The 20,511-nt window shown below is 47.3% G+C and overlaps 1 protein-coding gene across 1 annotated transcript; it reads left to right on the top strand.

The window, feature by feature from the left end:
• The first annotated feature begins 1,021 nt into the window (after positions 1–1,021).
• Positions 1,022–2,312, top strand: LOC140384835 (leukotriene B4 receptor 1-like). The gene has a single exon (XM_072466794.1). The coding sequence runs from the start codon at positions 1,022–1,024 to the stop codon at positions 2,003–2,005; it is 984 nt and encodes a 327-aa protein (XP_072322895.1). The 3' UTR covers positions 2,006–2,312.
• Positions 2,313–20,511: the final 18,199 nt, after the last annotated feature.

Here is a 20,511-nt window from a genome sequence, read left to right as displayed (position 1 = left end):
GAAGAAGCAGAATACAACAGCCATCAAGTCCCAGAATGAAATTTAAACCCAGAGTTTCTGGCTTAGAGCCAGGGACACTACCCACTGCACCACAAGACCTCCATTTTAACTAAGATACTACCAATGTAATTCCTGGCATTAACCAGTAATTGGGTTGTAAATGGCACTGGGTTGTCCAGCTTACAGTGAGTTGGCTTGGCAACTCTGATTGTGGTTCAAAGGTTATTATTGGAGACACTTTTTTTTAAAGGACTCTCCTATTCTGCTGAAATCTTGGAAATAGTTTAGTTACAGCACTGTGATACTGAAAGCAATGCTGTCTTATGACTGAAACATTTCTGTCATCTTCCCATCCAAAAATAAATGAAAGATCCCCCACAAAAGCTTGCCTGCTGAATCAGCCGTAATCTCCTGATGTGGCCGTTCTTTTATTTTTATTTTTCTAATTAAGGGGCAATTGAACGTGGCCAATCCACCTACCCTGCACATCTTTGGGTTGTGGGGTTGAGACACACGCAGACATGGGGAGAATGTGCAAGCTCCACACGGATAGTGACCCAGGGTCGGGATCGAACCCGGGTCCCCAGCGCAGTTAGTGCTCATTCTTTATTGCCTGCTACATAGTTCAGCAGTCACACTGAGATATATCTCCATTCAAAGAAGAAAAAATATTTCAGAGCATCATAATCATTTCACTTCAATGTAGATTACATACAGAACAAAGCATATTGATACATGGGGTGAGACTACTTTGGCAATAAGTCATATCATAACATCACAGGGAGAGAGGGGAGTTCCAGACAAGTCAAGTTGTCCTATTTCCCATTTCCCAATCCCCAGATCACTGAATCCAGCCATTGGCAGAAAAAAAGGAAGCGTTCTTTTGGTATGTTTAGTGATTACATTTTGTAATTGTAGGGGAAATAGCAACCCACATCTGCCACCTACTTTAGTGACTCATTACAGAACTGAATGCACACAAAACACCCCTGAAGTGTTGCTGGCTGGGTTCATACCAAGGATGGAGACAGCAGACAATGGGACAAGCACAGCAGTTGAGACAGTGGCCAGCTTGGTCCTGGGGTTAACCTGCTTTGTTGGAATCCCAGGCAATTCATTTGTCATCTGGGTGATATTGTTGAGGATGAAACTGAGATCCCTCACTGTTGTCCTGATCCTCAACCTGGCGGTCGCTGACTTGGTTGTCCTGATCACGTTGCCTCTGTGGATCTATTCCATCAGCAACAGTTGGGTGTTCGGAGCAGCTTCGTGTAAGATCCTGGCCTACCTAATTCATTGCAATTTATACGGCAGTGTGTTCTTCATCACGCTGATGGGCATAGACCGCTACTTGGCGGTAATGTACCCATTTGCTTCACTGCAGTGGCGCAGGAAAGAGTATGTTTGGAGAGCGGTAGTTATTGTCTGGTTACTGGCTTTTCTCTTCGCTGTTCCCATTATTTTGAACAGAAAGTTGGAGATTTTCGACGGCAGCCCTTCCTGTTCAGGTGGTCACTATGTTTCCAAAGTCCAACAAATGTTATGCCTAGTACTGGAAACCCTGGTCGGATTTGTCATTCCGTTTTCAGTGCTGGCTATCTGTTACGGATGTGTTGCTAAAAGAGTGGGCCAAATGAGTTTTCAGAAGAAAAACAGATCCGAGATGATAATTGTAAGCATCGTGATTGCGTTTGTAATCTGTTGGTTGCCTTACCATGTGTTCAACGTGGTGGAACTTGCTTCCCTGATGTTCGAGCCGGGCTCGGATGCAGCGGAGATTCTGGAAGACGTTTTTGTGCTGGGATCGTTCATTACTGGACCTTTAGCTTTCATCAACAGCAGCATTAACCCTCTACTTTACGCATTTGCTGGTCGGAACTTGCGGGATGCTTTCCGGTCTTCAGTCATGTCCAAGGCATTTGAGCAGATGGCTCAGCCCACGAGAGACGAGAGTACTCCAACATCAGACAATGCACCAAGAATGGAAATTGTGGAAAGTCTGTAAACATTTGGCGCATTGTTACAATGTCGGGTTGTGTTCACATCCTGCACGATTATCCACCGCCAAATAAAAGTTATGTGTAATATAAATAATGTAGTGGAAACAGCTTGAGCACTTATCCTGCAATACAACAGATGTCATGTTGCAAGCTACAGGAAAGCATGTTGCATTATTAATCATCTATATACTGTGTTACAATCATTTTATTCTGTATTATGTTCTACTCATTTCTTATTGACAAATTGTGCAGATTGACGACTGTGTGCGTCGTGAGGTTTAAAAATAACACTTAGATTATTAAAATGTTTAATTCAAGCAATTATTAAAGTTTGTCATCTTAAAATATGATTAAACATTTTTTTGCTTTGATTCCCATATTTTCCTCAATCACTTTTCTGTCTTTCCCTGGCGATTTTGGTGCCAAAAAGTTCCACAGGTTTTGGTCACCTTTTCTAAACTTCACGTGAGTGGCATTCACTGTGAACGTAGAGGGTTAGTCCCCTGTCATCAGATTGGAGGTGTGTTCAGAATAATGAGTGGGTCAGAGTGAGAGGGCTGCAGTGTAGCTCAGATTGCTCAGTGCCACAGCGATAACCATTTAATGTCAGTGGGGACATTCAGTCTGTGACACTGGCAAAGGAGTCACAGCCAAACCACTTACTCTCACCTGTGATTTGTTATGTTGTAGGTGTAACATAAGCGGCTTCCTTGTGATGCACTTGACAAAGGAAGGTTCAGATGTGGAGATAACTTCAACACGTTTATTAAACTATTTACACTTCTATTACTCAGGTTCGACACTACTGCTAATCCTACTATAGCTACCCAGACTGACTAACCAGTTGCTGCAATCCACGTGGTGGGTGTAATATTGAATCAACCCTGTGTCTGTACTCGCTGACTGTCTCCACTGGAAAGAGGCAGATCATGTGTGTGGTGTCCTTTATATATGGGTTGGTGTAATGCCCCCCTGTGGTCGTGTCACCTCCTTGTGTATTGTGAATGTCTATTGGTCGTGTCCTATCTACTTGATCTATTGGTTGAGTGTGTGTGTGTGATGTCTCTTGTGCTCCCTCTAGTGTCTAGCTAGCTTACACGTATTTACATTGATGCACATCACCACAACCAGGACATGTGTGTTCCAGGAGCCATACCTAAACAGCAATTTGGCGCGTGGACATTGACCCGTTTCCTCCAGCCCAACACAGACCATTAGCAATACTCCTCCTTCTGCCTCAGCTGAGATTTACAGCAGGTCATTCCAGACAGCTTCAGACTGGGGTTGGGTTGCTGAAGAATGCTGTTAATGCATTACACAAGAAAATGGAGGCTTTCACATCGAAATTCATCGCAGGCAGTAGTACAAAGCAACAGAATTGTATTGGCTGTCCATTATACACAGTGCCTGATGTTCATTTCCATCACAGTTCATGGAATTAAATATCAGACGCTGTGTTTAAAGGTTGGTCAATCCTGTTCTATGTTACCACCCAAGACAAGTTTCGGCACCGTGGCACTGCACCAGGCACCCCGGTTTGATTCTGACCTGTGTGGCATTTGCATTTTTCCCATGTCTTGAGGGTTTCCTCCGTCTGTTCCGGTTTCCTCCCACAGTTCAAAGATGTGCGGGTTAGGTGAATTGACCATGCTAAAATTGCCCAAAGGTTAGGTGGGGTTTCAGGAGCCGGGGTTTGAGCCTACTTTGAGTGCTCTAATGGAGCAAGGGCCACTGCAGACTCGATGGGCTGATGGCCTCCTGTACTGTAGGGATTCTATGATTCTAGTTCTCGTGCTCGCGCTATGACGGTAAATGAATCTAGGAGTGCCAGACTTATTTTCAACTTTGAGATAAACTGGAGATGTAACTTCCAAAGAAAATTGCCATCAACATTCACATCAACATTGTATTGGGGGCAGGAAGGATTTAAAGAGATTTAAAACATACTGATTTGGCCTTCCTCCACTCATCCATAAACAGAAAGGAGTTTGTGATTTGTTTCCTGTTCAATCTTGGTGTGATCCAATTGTCTATTAATAACTCCACATCAAACACGAGGTACAATGAACTCAAAGGGTTAGTTTATTTGCATCCACTCAAAATGCAGAGGACATGGTGGAGCAGTGGTGTTGTCACTGGATTGGCGATCCAGATGCTCAGGGTAATATGTTGGTGACCCGGGCTTGAATTCTGCCACAGCTGATGGTGGAAAGTAAATCCATTAAAATATCTGGAATCAATAGTCTAATAATGTCCTTTAGGGAAGGAAAGCTACAGTTCTCATCTGACCTGGTCTACATGTGACTCCAGATCCACAGCAATGTGGTTGACTCTCAAAAGACCAGCCTAGAAAGCCACTAAGTTGTATCAAACCAAAGTTAATAAAAAGGAAAGAAACCTGACGGACAGCCCGGCATCAATCTAGTCTCCGGAGACGACAACGGCAAATCCAGCCCTATCGATCCTGCAAGGTCCCCCTTATAACATCGGGGGGCCTGTGCCAAATTTGGGAGAGCTGTCTCACAGACTAGTCAAGCAACAGCCTGACATAGTCATGCTCACAGAATCATTCCTTACCAATAATGTCCCAGGCACCTTTATCAACATCCCTTGGACTCTTCAACATTGTCTCCAGATCAAAGAACAGTACAGCACAGGAACAGGCCCTTCGGCCCTCCAAGCCTGCACCAATCACGTGTCCTATCTAGACCAACCGCCTGTATCTTTCTATATCCCATCTGTTCATGTGCCTATCCAGGGATAAGTCTTAAAGATCGCTAACGTGTCTGCCTCAGCCACCTCACTTGCCAGTGCATTCCAGGCCACCACCACCCTCTGTATAAAACACTTCCCCCGCACATCTCCACTGAACCTATCCCCCCTCACCTTGAACCCGTGCCCCCTTGTAATTGTCATTTCCGCCCTGGGAAAATGCCTCCAACTGTTCACCCTATCTATACCCCTAATAATTTTATAAACTTCTATCAGGTCGCCCCTCAGCCTCCGTCTCTCTTGGGAGAACAATCCCAGTTTATTCAATCTCTCCTCCTAGCTAATATCCTCCATTAAAGGCAACATCCTGGTAAATCTTTTCTGTACTTTCTCCAAAGCCTCCACGTCCTTCAGGTAGTGTGGTGACCAGAATTGGACACAGTATTCCAAATGTGGCCTGACCAAAGTTCTATATAACTGTAACAATAATTTTCGAGCTTTCATACTCGATACCCCATCCTATGAAGGCAAGCATGCCATATGCTTTCTTTACCATTTCCACCTGTGCTGCCACTTTAAAGGATCTGAGGACCTGCATGCCCAGATCTCTCTGTGTCTCTATGCTCCTGTTGGTTCTGACATTTATTTTATAGCTCCCACCTGAATTGGATCTACCAAAGTGCATCACCTCGCATTTGTCCGGTTAAATTCCATCTGTCATTTCTCCGCCCAATTTTGCAACTTATCTGTATCCTGTTGTATTCTCTGACAATCTTCATCACTATCCGTAACTCCTGCAATCTTAGTATCATTTGCAAACGTGCTAATCAGACCCGCTACATTTACTTCCAAGTCATTTATATATATTACAAAGAGCAGAGGACCCAGTACTGATCCCTGCGGACATCACTAGTTACAGATCTCCATTTCTTCCACTGCTACCCTCTGTCTTCCATGGCCAAGCCAGTTCTGGATCCATCCAGCCAGTTCACCCCTGACCCCATGTGGTCTAATCTTTTGCACCAGCCTACCGTGAGGGACCTTATCAAATGCTTTACCAAAATCCATGCAGACAACATCCACAACCCTTCCCTCGTCAATAATTTTTGTCACTTCTTCAAAAAATTCAATTAAATTAGTGAGACATGATTGCCCTAGTACAAAACCATGCTGCCTGGCGCTAATAAGACCATTCACTTCCAAATGTGCATAGATCCGGGCAGCACGGTGGTGCAGTGGTTTAGCCCTGCAGCCTCACGGCACCGAGATCCCAGGTTCGATCCCGGCTCTGGGTCACTCTCTGTGTGGAGTTTGCATATTCTCCCCGTGTTTGTGTGCGTATCGCCCCCACAACCCAAAGATGCACAGGATAAGTGGATTGGCCACGCTAAATTGCCCCTTAATTGGAAAAAATGAATTGGGGTATTCTAAATTTATTTATTTTAAAAAATGTGCATAGATCCTATCTCTGAGAATCTTTTCCAACAATTTCACTATTACTGACGTCAAGCTCACTGGCCTATAATTACCCAGATTATCCTTGCAACCCTTCTTGAATAATGGTACAACATTGGCTATCTTCCAATCCTCTGGGATCTCACCTGTGGCCAACGAGGACACACAAATTTCTGTCAGAGGCCCAGTGATTTCATCTCTTGCCTCCCTCAGAAATCTGGGATAGATGCCATCTGGCCCTGGGGATTTGTCTACCTTAATGCATTTTAACACATCGAACACTTAAACCCTTGTAATAACAACCTGTTCTAAAGTGTTTACACATCCCTCTGAGACACCACCAATCAATGTGTCCCTCTCCTTTGTGAATACCGATGCAAAATACTCATGAAGGACCTCACCTACTTCCTCTGGTTCTATTCATAATTTCCCTCCTTTGTCCTCGATTGGGCCAACCCTTTCTCTAGCTATCCTCTTGTTCCTAATATATATATATAATGCCCTGGGATTCTCCTCAATCCTCTCTGCCAAGGACATTTCATGATCATTTTTGCCCTGCTACCTCCCTGCTTGAGCTCTTTTCTACTTTCCTTGTACTCGTCAAGTGCTTCATCTGCTTTTAGTTGCCTGTACTTCACGTATGCATCTTTTTGGCAAGGTTCTCAATTTCCCTGGTCATCCATGGTTCTCGAATCCTGCCTTTCCTGTCCTTCCTTTTTACCGGCACATGCCTGTCCTGCACTCCCATCAACTGCTCCTTAAAAGACTCCCACATGCCAAATGTGGATTTATCCTCAAACAGCCTCTCCCAAACAACAGCCTCAAAATCCTGCCTAATCTGGTTGTAGTTAACCTTCCCCCAATTTAGCACCTTAACCCTAGGACAACAGTCGTCCTTTTCCATGAGTATCCGAAAGCTTACGGAATTGTGGTCACTGTTCGCCACATGTTCCCACTGCAACTTTGATGACCTGGCCAGGCTTGTTCCCTAGTACTAGGTCCAATATAGCCCCCTCTCTAGTCGGACATATTGTTCCAAAAAACCTTCTTGGACATACTTAACAAATTCCTCACCATCCAGACCCCTAGCCCTAAGGGATTTCCAGTCAATATGAGGAAAATTAAAGTCTCCCACGACAACAACCCTATTATTTCTACATCTACCCAGAATCTGTTTACATATCTGTTCCTCAACTTCCCGTGGGCTGATGGGAGGCATGTAGTACACCCTCATCATAGTGATTGCCCCCTTCCTGTTTCTGAGCTCTACCCACAGTGCCTCGTTACTTGATTCTTCCATGGTGTCCTCCCTCTGAACAGCTGTAATATGTTCTCTAACCAGTATTGCAACCCCCCCCCCCCCCCCCCCCCCCACCTCTTTTACCTTCCTCCCTGTCTCGCCTAAAACATCTATATCCTGGAATATTTAGCTGCCAGTCCTGTCCCTTTTTTAACCAAGTCTCCGTTACAGCAACCACATCCAAGTTCCGCGAGTGAATCAAGACTTTAAGTTCATTTGTCTTACCTGTTATACTCGGTGCATTTAAGCAGATACACTCCAGACCTCCAGGCCCACTGAGTACGACCTCCCCCAGCCTACCCTTCCTCCGAGCCAGCCTGACCCTGGTGCCATGCTCATCCCCAGTCTCTACACTTGCTGGCTTACTGTCTTGATTCCCACCCCCCTGCCAAATTAGTTTAAACCCACCCAAAACATACTAGCAAACTTCCCATGAAGTCTCGTGGCTTTGGTTCAAACATGGGCATCTGTCCATGACAGTCTCGGGAGGAGTGACCACTGCACAGTCCTTGTGGAGACAAAGTCCTGTGTTCACATTGAAGATACCTTCCATTAGGTTTTGTAGCACTCTCACCGTGCTACATGAGGTAGATTCGCAACAGATCTAGCAACTCAAGACTGGGCATCCATGTGGTGCTGTGGGCCATCAGCAGCAGCAGGATTGTATACAGCTACAATCTCCTCGTCTGGCATATCCCCCACCTCTACCATTACCACCAAACCAGCATTTCAACCCTGGTTCAAAGAAGAGAGCAGGAGGGCATGCCAGGTGCAGCAACCAGGCATGCTGAAAAATTAATGTCATCCTGATGAAGCTACATCACAGAACTACTTGCATGTCAAACAACATAAACAGCAAGTAATAGACAGAACTAAACGATCCCATAACCAATGGACCAGACCTAAGCTCTGCAGTCCTGCCACATTCGACCGTGAACGGCGGTGGACTGCAAGAGGAAGCTGCACAAATATCCCCATCCTCAATGATGGCGGAGCTCCAGCACATCAGTGCAAAAGATAAAGCTGATGCATTTGTTACAATCTTCAGCCAGAAGTGCCGAGTGAATGATCCATCTCTGCGTCCTCCGAGCTCCCCAACATCACAGATTTCAGTCTCCAACCAATTCGATTCACTCCTTGGGATATCAAGAAATGGCAGAAGGCAATGGATACTGGATACTGATAATCTTCCAGCAATAGTACTGAAGACTTGCCTCCAGAATCTACCATGTCCCTAGCCAAGCTGATATAAACTTCAAAAAAGTTAAGGAATGAAGAAAACATAAACAACTTGCTGAGCAAAATAAAATCGGAGTAATAAAAGTAATTCATAAAAATGAACCTGAAAAAGTGGCAAGCAGAAGAGCGAACTAATAAAATATTTTTGGCTTTTCATTTAAGAAGCAGAGCTAGAATGAGACAGACTAGACCCAAGTCTTGTTCACTTGAGAAAGGGACGGGACATGGGCCGAGCTAAGTAGTTGGGTTTAACTAACACTGATCTTGCCTCTGGCCACACTGTGAGCTGTGTCATGATATGCAGACACACACATAATGATATACAGGCAGGCACAGACAAGCAGCTAATGGACACAGAAAACAGGACATGGCCAATAAGCAGGCAGGACACTCAGGGGTGCGATCTGACTATAAAAGACACGAGGCACTGACACTCCGCCTCTTCCCACTGATGAACATCTAGAGAGTCAGTCAAGGGTACTGTTACAATCTCACACCTCCACCACGTGGCTAAGAGCTAGTCTGGTTCAGTCAGACAGAGTAACCACACTTAAGTTAGCAGAGAGTTGAACTCACAGAGAACTGTGCTAACTGTGCTATAAGTTCAATTAACCTGATTTAACTAACTTCAAGGTCTAGAGTATCTTTTTGATCTAAGTTGCATCCAGTTGCAGCCAGTGTTATACCTGTGTACCTCACACGACAAGCTGGCCTCATTCAAATTCATGTAAAAGTGGGGGTCAGAAGTTTTTTCAGCCCGAACATGGAGAGCGTTGAGTGACTGGGGGCAGTAAATTGAACCAAAGGCGTGTTGTTCGGTGGTGGGCAGCTGTTCAATGTCAGTTTGCGTTTGAAAGATTGTTTGCGTTGACCTAGTTTGCACAGGCTAAATACACAATTTGAATAACATCACTGACAGCTTCATTCAATGGGAAAAGTGTTTTCTTTGTCTTGTTTGAGGCAGTGTGTCCTTCCATTTTTCTTACGAGTGGAAGAGTAAGTAGATTGTACTAAAAAAAGTGTTTTTTCTTCGCACCCCAACAACTACACGCTCTCTGCAGCTTGTAACTAGCAGTTTTCTGTTGTCAGGACGTACATTTTTAAATGTAAACTTTAAAAAAATGATGTCTTAGGTCATCCATAAAAACATTTCTCTGGCTGAAACTCTGTCTTTTGAAGCCCAGTTTAACATAAGCTACCCTATTTGTTTTGAACTTTTTCAATAACGGCATGCTGGTTTTACTCATTTCTCCACAGGCTACAACGTTCCAGATCAAAACCATGCTGTCCTGGAGGCTAATTTTGTCGAGAAAATTCCCCTCCCTCCTTTACTCCATGCAATCCTTAATATTTGGTCAATGCTGTGTCCTAATTGCACAGGTTTTGGGAAAATAATTGCATATTGTCTCTCTTTTGCTGAGAAAATTAATTCAAGGACCAAAGTCTGTCTGACAGGCACACACAAAAGCAAAACTGAATGAAAAATGGCAGCAATTCAGGAAAATGGGGCCTCATGAAAAGCATTTGATATTAGGGACGTTCTTACCACCTATGCTAGAAGGTATTCTGAGAGACAGGATCTACAAGCATTTAGAGAGGCAAGGACTGATTCGGGGCAGTCAGCACGGCTTTGTGCGTGGAAAATCATGTCTCACAAATTTGATTGAGTTTTTTGAGGGGGTGACCAAGAAGGTAGATGAGGGCAGTGCAGTAGACGTTGTCTACATGGACTTTAGCAAAGCCTTTGACAAGGTACCGCATGGTAGGTTGTTGCAGAAGGTTAAAGCTCACGGGATCCAGGGTGAGGTTGCCAATTGGATTCAAAATTGGCTGGACAACAGAAGACAGAGGGTGGTTGTAGAGGGTTGTTTTTCAAACTGGAGGCCTGTGACCAGTGGTGTGCCTCAGGGATCGGTGCTGGGTCCACTGTTATTTGTGATTTATATTAATGATTTGGATGAGAATTTAGGAGGCATGGTTAGTAAGTTTGCAGATGACACCAAGATTGGTGGCACAGTGGATAGTGAAGAAGGTTATCTAGGATTGCAACGGGATCTTGATCAATTAGGCCAGTGGGCCGACCAATGGCAGATGGAGTTTAATTTAGATAAATGTGAGGTGATGCATTTTGGCAGATCAAATCAGGCCAGGACCTACTCAGTTAATGGTATGGTGTTGGGGAGAGTTATAGAACAAAGAGATCTAGGAGTACAGGTTCATAGCTCCTTGAAGGTGGAGTCGCAGGTGGACAGGGTGGTGAAGAAGGCATTCTTGGTTTCATTGGTCAGAACATTGAATACAGGAGTTGGGACGTCTTGTTGAAGTTGTACAAGACATTGGTACGGCCATACTTGGAATACTGTGTGCAGTTCTGGTCACCCTATTATAGAAAGGATATTATTAAACTAGAAAGAGTGCAGAAAAGATTTACTAGGATGTTGCCGGGACTTGATGGTTTGAGTTATAAGGAGAGGCTGGACAGACTGGGACTTTTTTCCCTGGAGCGTAGGAGGCTTAGGGGTGATCTTATAGAGGTCTATAAAATAATGAGGGGCATAGATAAGGTAGATAGTCAATATCTTTTCCCAAAGGTAGGGGAGTCTAAAACTAGAGGGCATAGGTTTAAGGTGAGAGGGGAGAGATTCAGAAGGGCCCAGAGGGGCAATTTCTTCACTCAGAGGGTAGTGAGTGTCTGGAATGGGCTGCCAGAGGTAGTAGTAGAGGCGGGTACAATTGTGTCTTTTAAAAAGCATTTAGATAGTTACAGGGTAAGATGGGTATAGAGGGTTATGGGCCAAGTGCGGGCAACTGGGACTAGCTTAATGGTAACAACTGGGCGGCATGGACTGGTTGGGCCGAAGGGCCTGTTTCCATGCTGTAAACTTCTATGATTCTATGTGTGTGTGAGTGTGGTTCTCACACACCTTTGCTCACAGACGTACTCTCTCTCACGCTGTCATTTCACTCTGTCGCCTCACTCTAACTCTCTCACTCATGCACACACACACACATGCTCGCACTTGACTCACCATTGAGGGAGGACTGAAGTCGGGAGGGAACATAGAACCCTTAGAATCAGAGCCAGAAGCAGAGTCACCTACGGAGGAAGTAAAGTCTGAGCCTGTTTTGGAGGAGGGCATTGCTGATAACCCTGTGTCAAAATCTCCATTGGCTCCAACTGCTGATCCAGCACCTGTTGCAGCTGAGGATTCCAGAATGGTTGCCTAGGCTTCAGGAACAAGCAAGGATCTGTCCACTGGTGACATTGTCCTTAGCACTGGAATCCCACCTCATCTTCTCAAAACTCCGATACCACAGCCTGACTGGAGATAAAATAAGGAATACAGATTCCAATCTCAAAGCCTCATGATCAACGAATTGGGGAATGGCAGAGAGTGTCATCACTGGGCCCCAGGCCAGGTTGCAGTGAAAATGAACCGGGGGGGGGGGGGGGGGGGGGGGGATAACCAGCCAGTCATCAATTGTTGGTCATGTACCTGCCTCAGGATATTGCTGAGATGGAGCTGAAATTATTTTTCACACGATGCGATGTGGTGGGGGGGAGATGACATAGTGATAGTGTCACCGGGCTAGTAATCCAGAGGCCTAGGCTGATGCTCTGGTGACACGGGTTTTAATCGCACCCCATCAGCTGGTGGCATTTAAATTCAGTTGACCAATTTAGAATTAAAAAATTAGGGCGCGATTCTTTGGCCATGTTATGCTCTCGAGCGAAACGAGGCCGGTGTATAGCCGGAGAGGCCGAAAACAAGGACTACGCTAGGCGACAAACAGTTAGCGATGTAACAGGCCTGCTCCCAGAGACAAAATCAGAATCCCGCCGTATTGAAACGAGAAACCAAATTTCACCACTTAAGCCCTATTTCCATATAATCAACGAGAGCAACCCCATATCCAAAGGCCTCCTGTCATTCCGGGGCCTCTCCAACAAGTGCTCATATTGGCGCCGGTTAGTACACCTTTTGAATAATGTGAACCTGGCAGGGGGGCTTCTGTGGGGAGCTGAGGAAGTGAGTAGCCATCTTTGCTCACAGGCAAAGAGCCCGGGGGTGCTGGGCTTGCAGCCCCAGTGCTCAACGGGAGAGATGGGGGACCCTCGGCTGAGGAGGGTGGGGGGCACCCTCCGCAGGGGCGGGCTGTCAAACAAAGGGGGGATGGGAGGTGGGGGGGAGGTTCTGAGGGACAACCACCATGGCGCCAGCATGCCAACCCCTGGATCATGTGTACCTGTTCCAGGGCCAACTCACCCGCTGCCTGTCTGACCCAACGACCACCCATATCCCCCACTGACTGCCAAGGATTAGTAATCGTGGTTAAGTGAGCACTTCACACAACCGAAGTGGATTCCTGTGGGTGGGCGGACCATGTAGAATGTGGGAATCAGCTGCCTAGCATCCCAATCACACCATGATGCCTGGACACTGTGCCTGAACACTGCCAGAGGCAACACCACACGCAACATCAGAACACCCAGGGGATGGGACACAGCTCCAGTAGACATGTTCATGGCCGGAGAGTGGGTGAGAGCAACAGGGAGGGGACCAGCTCCCTGTTCAGGTGACGTTATGTACAGGGGTCTGGGTGCGGGGTCCGCAGTCCGGTGAGGAGGGGCCGCTGTGGATGGGTGTGCGTGGGCAGGGCGCTACGGGTCGGGGGATTGGGGGGAAATCAGTGGGGGAATTGAGGGCCCTGTGGTGGGAGCTCTGCTATTCTCTAAGACTGAATAAAGATTGTAGACTTCCAGTTAACACAAATACTTTATTCAAAGGGTTTGTTCTGTTTCCAGAGTTTAACTAAATATAATATAGTCAAGAGGTATGACCAGTGAAGCTAAGGTAAACTGCCTATGCTGAGCTGTCTCTGTGTGCTGCTGCTCACCAGCCCTGTGCTTCTGAAAGAGGCGGTCCTACCTCGGGCTGGACCCTTTATACCCGTCTCTGATGCCCTCTAGAGATGTTGTAGCTGTTACATCTGTCTGCAGTCCCTGATGTATGTGCAGATGTATGTACAGATGTACAGATCATGTTTTCTAGACTGGCCTCAATAAAACTGTACATAACAAATGGTGTGAATATGCAAACCTGCACACTGTGAAAGTGATAAAAGTAATACAGAAACAATTAACTGTGTTGTGAGTCCATCGTGAGAAATGTCCATATTCGTCTTGTGCGTGCGTTGAAGTGTCGAATCTAGCCGGTCGGGTGCCTTACGGCTTCTGCTGGAGCGTGTTAACGGTGGTAGTAGGGATGATGGTTAGATGTCATCAAGAGTACTGTCTGGAGTTGTGTGGCGAGGAACGTCCTGTGGACAAATGGACTTGGTCAAGTCCAGTGTGGGAAATATTGGCGTTGTAGGTCGAATCTCTAATAGATCACAGCGGTTACGGCGAAAAAGTACTCCCGCACACGATTTGACAATGTAGGACCGCGGTGCCTCCTGCCTGATCACCGTGGCTGACTCAGACCATCCACCTTCTGGGTCCCTACTTCTGATGGTGTCACCTATTGTCAGTGGCTTGAGTGGGATCGCATGTTGATCGTAGTATAGTTTTTGTTTGGAGCATAGTGCCCGCATGTCGTCGAGAACCGGTGCGTTGCCGGGGTCTCGGAATTGCTTTGCCGGTAGGGTTGTCTGGATGTCTCTGCCGAGACATTTGCGCTGGTGACAGTCCTGAGCTCAATGGGGTTGCTTGGTACGATAACAGAGCTAGGTTGATGTCGGAACTTGACTCGGCTGCTTTGCTGATGAGTCGTTTAATGATGTGGACACCTTTTTCCCCTGTTCCATTTGATTGCGGGTAGCGATTCTGTGTCGCACCGTTGTCTGACCTCGACTTTTTCTTCTGTTTGTGGTATTGATTCTGTATGTCATCATTCGTGAAAGCTGTTTTGCTTATTTGTTCTGGAGCAGATGTGAATTTGTGAGATTCTTTATCATGCCATGGCATGTTTGTAGTCTTGTCATTGTTTCGCAGTGTGCTGTGACATTGTCCTTCACGTGCAGAGTCGTACCATGTTGTACAGGTTGTTGTTTCATTGTTGTTGTTTCAGTCGTTTCTGTCTTTGTTGTTTTCGTTGTCATTCTTGTTGTTGTCGTTCTTGTTGTTCTTTGTGTCGCGCTTGTTGATTCTGTTTTCGTTGTTTTCGCTTTTATTCTTGTTCTTTTTCTTGTTGTTTCTGGGATGCTTCTCGTTGCTTTTGTCGTTCTTGTTGCGCTGCATGTTGTTTTTGTTGTTGTTCTTGTTTCTGCTGTGCTTCTTGTGGTTTTTGTTGTTCTTGTTGCGTTCAATGAGTGTGCCACGTGGATGATTTGAGTCATTGTCACAGTTATTGGTGTCAATGTCCTTTGTGGTATCTGCTACATTGAGCGTTTCTTCTTGAGAATTGTGAGAATGATCTGATGTTGCATTGATGTTGGTGACATCAGTCATTTGTGGTGGATTAGGTTCCTCTTCTTTGCTTACTTGGTACTCCTCTTCTAGAGTCATTTCTGGTTCACTTGAATCATCATTGATTTCTAGGTGCTCCTCTTTTGGAGTCATTTCAGGTTCATTTGAATCATCTGTGATCTCTTGGTGCTCCTTTTCTGGAGTCAAAATCTTCACGATTTCATTTTGTTGTGGGTCTTGGTGCTCCTTTCCTGGAGTCAAAATCTTCAAGATTTCTATTGACGTGGTCTCTCTGGACTCATGGGTGGCCATCCTCGGATTATTGAGTGCTTCTGTGCAGACGAGCTGAGAAACGTTAGTCTCGCTGTGATCCTGCACATCCTGTATGGGAATTGTGATTTCTTCGTCACTTGTCTCACATACAGTGGGTAGACATTCAGTGTCTTCTTCTAGTGGCTCAAATAAGCTTGATAGATCTTCATAATCTTGTACATGCATGGCGTTCACTATGGAGTGTTTGCTTGCTTCCATTTTTGAGTCTGTCACCGAGCTGTCTGTGGAGGCTTGCGTCGCTCGCTTTGTCGAGGCTTGTGTCACTCTCTTTGTGGAGTCCTTCATCGCTCTCTCTGTGGAGTCCTTCATCGCTCTCTCTGTGGAGTCCTTCATCGCTCTCTCTGTGGAGTTTGTCATCGCTCTCTCTGTGGAGTCTGTCATCACTCTCTTTGAGGAGTCGTGCAGTGTTCTCACTGTAGAGTCGATCTGTGCTCTCTCAACGGAGTTGTTCTGTGCTCTCTGTGTGGCGTCGTCTTCGTCTTGGGTATGGCTGTCATCCCGTGTATTGATGATCTGCCACGGCACCATGGTATTGGATTCATCTACCATGAGAAGAGTTGTATTGAGCTTTTCAACCGTGTTGCTGATGCTGTGATCAGGATCTCCGAATAACTCAGCCATGTCTGAGTAGTATTGTGTGTATTGTTCGATAGACAAATCATCGCTTTTTGTTTTGGAGTTGTGATCGTTCTCTTCATGTTCAATGAACAAATCATCTTCTTGTGTGGAGGCTGGGGCCCTTTGTGGTGCGTGGACCACTCTCTGTTTTTTGGCGTCAGGCCGCAGCATAATCCTACACTCACGAGTTGGGATTTCATATATGCTGGGCTGAAGATTCCCCAATCCGAAGAACTCACCGTCGGGGTCTTTACGGTGCAACATCTCTAGTTGCAGTTCGGATTTGGTACTGGGGTAGCCATCTCCCAAGGTGAAATCTTCATCTGAGTCGTAGTCTACAAGGACAATATCACCTTCTAGGGTGGTGCTAACTGCTTGTTCCAGGGTGTTGTGAAAGTTATTTTCAACTGCTGGTGTAAGTTCGGGCATTGTTCTGTCTTTTGAGGCAAGAAAATTGGGTTTTGCAGCTTTAAATTTCTTTTTGTTCATTTTCGTGCATTTCCCTTTTAAGTGGGCGTGGTCCTGGTCCTCTGACGTCATGACGCTCATGACGTCATGCATAGGACTTGATTGCCCATGCGAACTCCGAGTTTCCTGTACTGTGCGCTCTTTTCGCAACTGCGCATGTGCGGCTCCTTTCTCAAAATGGCTGCCGCTCAGATCCTCCGTCTTCCTCCGATTCAATCCTGCCGCTACCTTGTGGTGAGTGTTCGCGCTACTTTTACCGATTTTGTTTTCTAAATGATGATTCTCTGTTGGTAGAGACTCAATATATTGTTTTTGTTTTTGTTCAGAAGCAAGGCATTTTTGTATAGCGATGTCTAGAGTTAGATACTTATTTTGTGAAAGTTCTTCCCTCAAATTTTTATCAGATAGTCCAGAAATTAATTGATGCATTATCACAGTATCTCTGAAATCAGCATAATCACAGCCTTGTGGAATTAGCTTGATATTTGTAATAAAATCAGAGATGGACCCTCCGTTTCTCTGACAAGAGTTAAATCTTTCCAGCATCGCACCAGAGTGACTTTTACAGTGTTCATCAAATTTTTTGAGTATAACTTCTAATTTGGTGTTGTCCTCACCTTCTAAGTAATTAAAGCAATTATGGATTTCTCTAGCTTCATGCCCTCCTGTTGAGAGTAGTAGGGCTATTTTCATTGCACCAGAGGCAGTGCTTAAATCATGAGCTGTAATAAATATTTGGAACAGCTGTTCAAACATTTTCCAGTTATAACTTAAATTACCAGATGTTTCCAGCTGCCATGGAGTTCCAACAAGTTCCATCGAATCAGTTAATCGTCGAGGATCCATTTGCTGCGAAGTCTTCCACAGTCGAATATCCGGTTTAAGTTTTTCTTCTCTTGCTGGTGTCTAGCTAGCTTTTTGAAATCACTCCTGGTATCATATGTTATTCTCTAAGTCTGAATAAAGATTGTAGACTTTCAGTTAACACAAATACTTTATTCAATGGGTTCATTCTGTTTCCAGAGCTTAACTAGATATAATACAGTCAAGAGGTATGGCCAGTGAAGCTGAGGTAAACTGCCCATGCTGAGCTGTCTCTGTCTGCTGCTGCTCACTAGCCCTATGCTTCTGAAAGAGGCGGTTCCTCCTTTGGGCTGCACCCTTTATACCCATCTCTGATGCCCTCTAGTGATGCTGTGGCTGTTACATCTGTCTGCAGTCCCTGGTGTATGTGCAGATGTATGTATAGATGTAAAGATCACGACAGGGGCCACCTCGGTTTGTCAATCTAATGTCCTCTCCCAATTCCTCACATATATTGAATGCTATGGACAGTATTTTGGACTCCGCAGAAGTTGCCCTCATGGTGCTGCTGCTAGGCCGGGTCGCCAGATGCCGGAGATGGCGGCAGCAGCAGTGTTTGCAGATGCCCAAAACGGCGACCCACATGCCGGCCCATACCCCACTCCCTGAGGACCCGGCTGCCCATCAGGCCAGGGAGGGATCCAGGGGTGAAGTCCTGCGATGGCCCAGGGTGCACAGGCGGTTGTTGGTCATTTGAACAGATGACGGACAGAACGTGCTGCAGGAGGCTCCGCCTCAACAAGGCGACAGTGCGACACCTGTGGCATGTCCTCGCGGTCTTTGCACCATGTGGAGGAGGAGGACACCCACTCCCGGTGGCCGCCAAGGCCACCGCAGCCGTGCTCTTTTACGCTCCAGGATCATTCCAGGGCTCGAGCGGGGACCTGTGTGGCATCCCGCAGGCCAGAGCCCATGGGTGCCTGTTTGCCCGGGAGGAAAACTATCTCAACCTTCACAGGGACCAAGCCCAACAAGATGCCCAGGCAGCAGGATTCTTCTCCATCGCTCCGTTCCCAAGCTGATAGACTGCACGCATGTCGCCTTGCACTCACCGGGACATCTGGGAATGCCCTACGTTAACAGGAAGGTGTTGCTCTCCCTGAACATACAGCTCATATGTGACCATCACATGAAGATAATGCACGTGCGTGTACATTTCCCAGGGAGTGGGCACGACTGCTACATCCTGGGGCAGTCAGACATCCCCGGCCTTTTCGAGGACCACCCCAGGATGGGTCGCTAGCTCTTGGGAGATAAGGGAAAAACGCTGAGGACCTGGCTCATGATGCCAGTACGGAGGCTGGAGACAGAAGTGGAGACCCGATTTAACGAGGCCCACTCGGGCTGCCATTGAGCAGTGCATTGGACGGCACAAAATGCGGTTCCGATGCCTTGACCACTCACCGGTGGTGCCCTGCAGTACACCACCCAGTGGATTGCCCATTTTGTGGTGGTCTTCACAACCTGTCCCAGCAGCGGTGCGGCGTGCTGGAGGTTAGGGATGAGGAACAAGTGGCCACCTCAGAGGAGGAAGAGGAGGGGGAGGGTGATGAGGAGGCACCAGACCAGCAGGGGCTAGAGGACAAGCAGGCATGAACTGGAGGACCAGCCAGAGGCTGCAGTACAGGTGAGGGAGGCCTTCATACTCGACCGCTTCACATAGGACGTGGACCACCGTCATCGACACCTTACTCACCCCCACCCCCATTTCAAACCCTCCCAGGGTCTGTGTCACATCACTCCAGGGTGCTGGGACTGTGTTGGCACTGTCAGTGGGTCACTGTCGAGACAGGGGGGTGATGATAACCCACAGAGAGCTGAGCGCTGGTGCTCCTCAATCTATTTCTTAGTCTGACCCTTGCATGTCTGCTGAGTGCTCCTCACACCAATCACCTGCACACAGTGTGTCCAGGAGCGGAATGCCTGGAGAAATGGGCCAAGGGTTCGGAGGTCGGGCCGCATTGCCCCTGGCGGGTGTCACCTGGGCGCTCTGGGGCCGGGCGCGCTTATCGACGGCACATGCACAGCTGTGTCACTCTGTCCCTTGTGTTGACTTCAAGATGCGGCCTCATTTGTGAAGTGGAACTTGGGGGAGCTGGTGGCCACCATCCCCACTCCATAGGACAGGTCCGGGTTGGCAGCTAGAGCCCTCTCCTCCTGCTCAGTGCGTATAGGGCCCCAGGGTTCACCTTGGGATGGAGGGGAGCTGGCTCGAGCCCTGGCTTTCCTTGCAGCATCCGGCCCTGCCAGCCATGGCGGCTTCCTGATGTCTGCACCATTATATCATCGCCCTGGGCGATGCTCCTCAGTGACTGGGCCATGCTCTGTAGTGCCTTGGCAATACCCACCTGCGACTGGGACAAACTCCGCAGTACCTCGGCCATACCCACCTGAGAGCGGGACATGTGCCGCAGAACCTCATCAAGGTCCACCTGGTACTGGGGGACATCCCCCAGCGAGTTGGACATTCTGCCGTGACCCAGAGCCATGGCCGTCACCGACTGTGTGACGCCTTGGACATCTTCACTAATGCTGCCGATGTCGTGCACCAGGCTCTCCACTGTGGTCGCCACCCTAGCAGTATTGGCCTCAGTGCCACTCATTACTGGCAACAACTCCTGCGCCCATAACGTCTGGGACTCCTCCAATCAGCTATGGGCCTGCTGGAGTGTCGCTGACATCCCCCTCTGAATGTCCCGGCCGCTCCCTCAAGTCTTCATCAGCGCCGGGTAATCCTGTCACAGAGGCTCAGCATCAGGCTGGGACCCAGCTGGGACCTGGGATCCAGCAGCCCTCCAACTGCTGTCTCACCTGGGGGTTCCTGCCTCCATCTGATGTACATCAGCAGCAGCAGTGTGGTGCTCACCAGATTGTACCCAGAAGCCTGTCCACTATCGTTTCCCACTGACGTGTGTGTATCTGTAGCTGGTGGAGGGTGGGGATGACAACTGTGCCATGTCGATCGTGGCATCCTCGGAGCTGTCATGGGAGGCAGGGGAGCGGTCCGCCCCGGATGGGCCAGTGCCATTGGCTCGAGGACCTGCGGGAGAATGGTCATATGGTCAGTGGGAGGGATGGGTCAGTCAGTAAGACAATAACGGGGGCAGCACGGT

The sequence above is a fragment of the Scyliorhinus torazame genome, chromosome 10, assembly GCF_047496885.1.
Source record: "Scyliorhinus torazame isolate Kashiwa2021f chromosome 10, sScyTor2.1, whole genome shotgun sequence".
Classification (NCBI taxonomy): Eukaryota; Metazoa; Chordata; class Chondrichthyes; order Carcharhiniformes; family Scyliorhinidae; genus Scyliorhinus; species Scyliorhinus torazame.
Note: the sequence above shows the minus strand (reverse complement) of the source record. Positions and strands in the feature narration are given on the sequence as shown.

Coding starts and splice junctions, on each gene's coding strand:
- LOC140384835 (XM_072466794.1), top strand. CDS start 1,022: ATGGAGACAGCAGACAATGGGACAAGCACAGCAGTTGAGACAGTGGCC.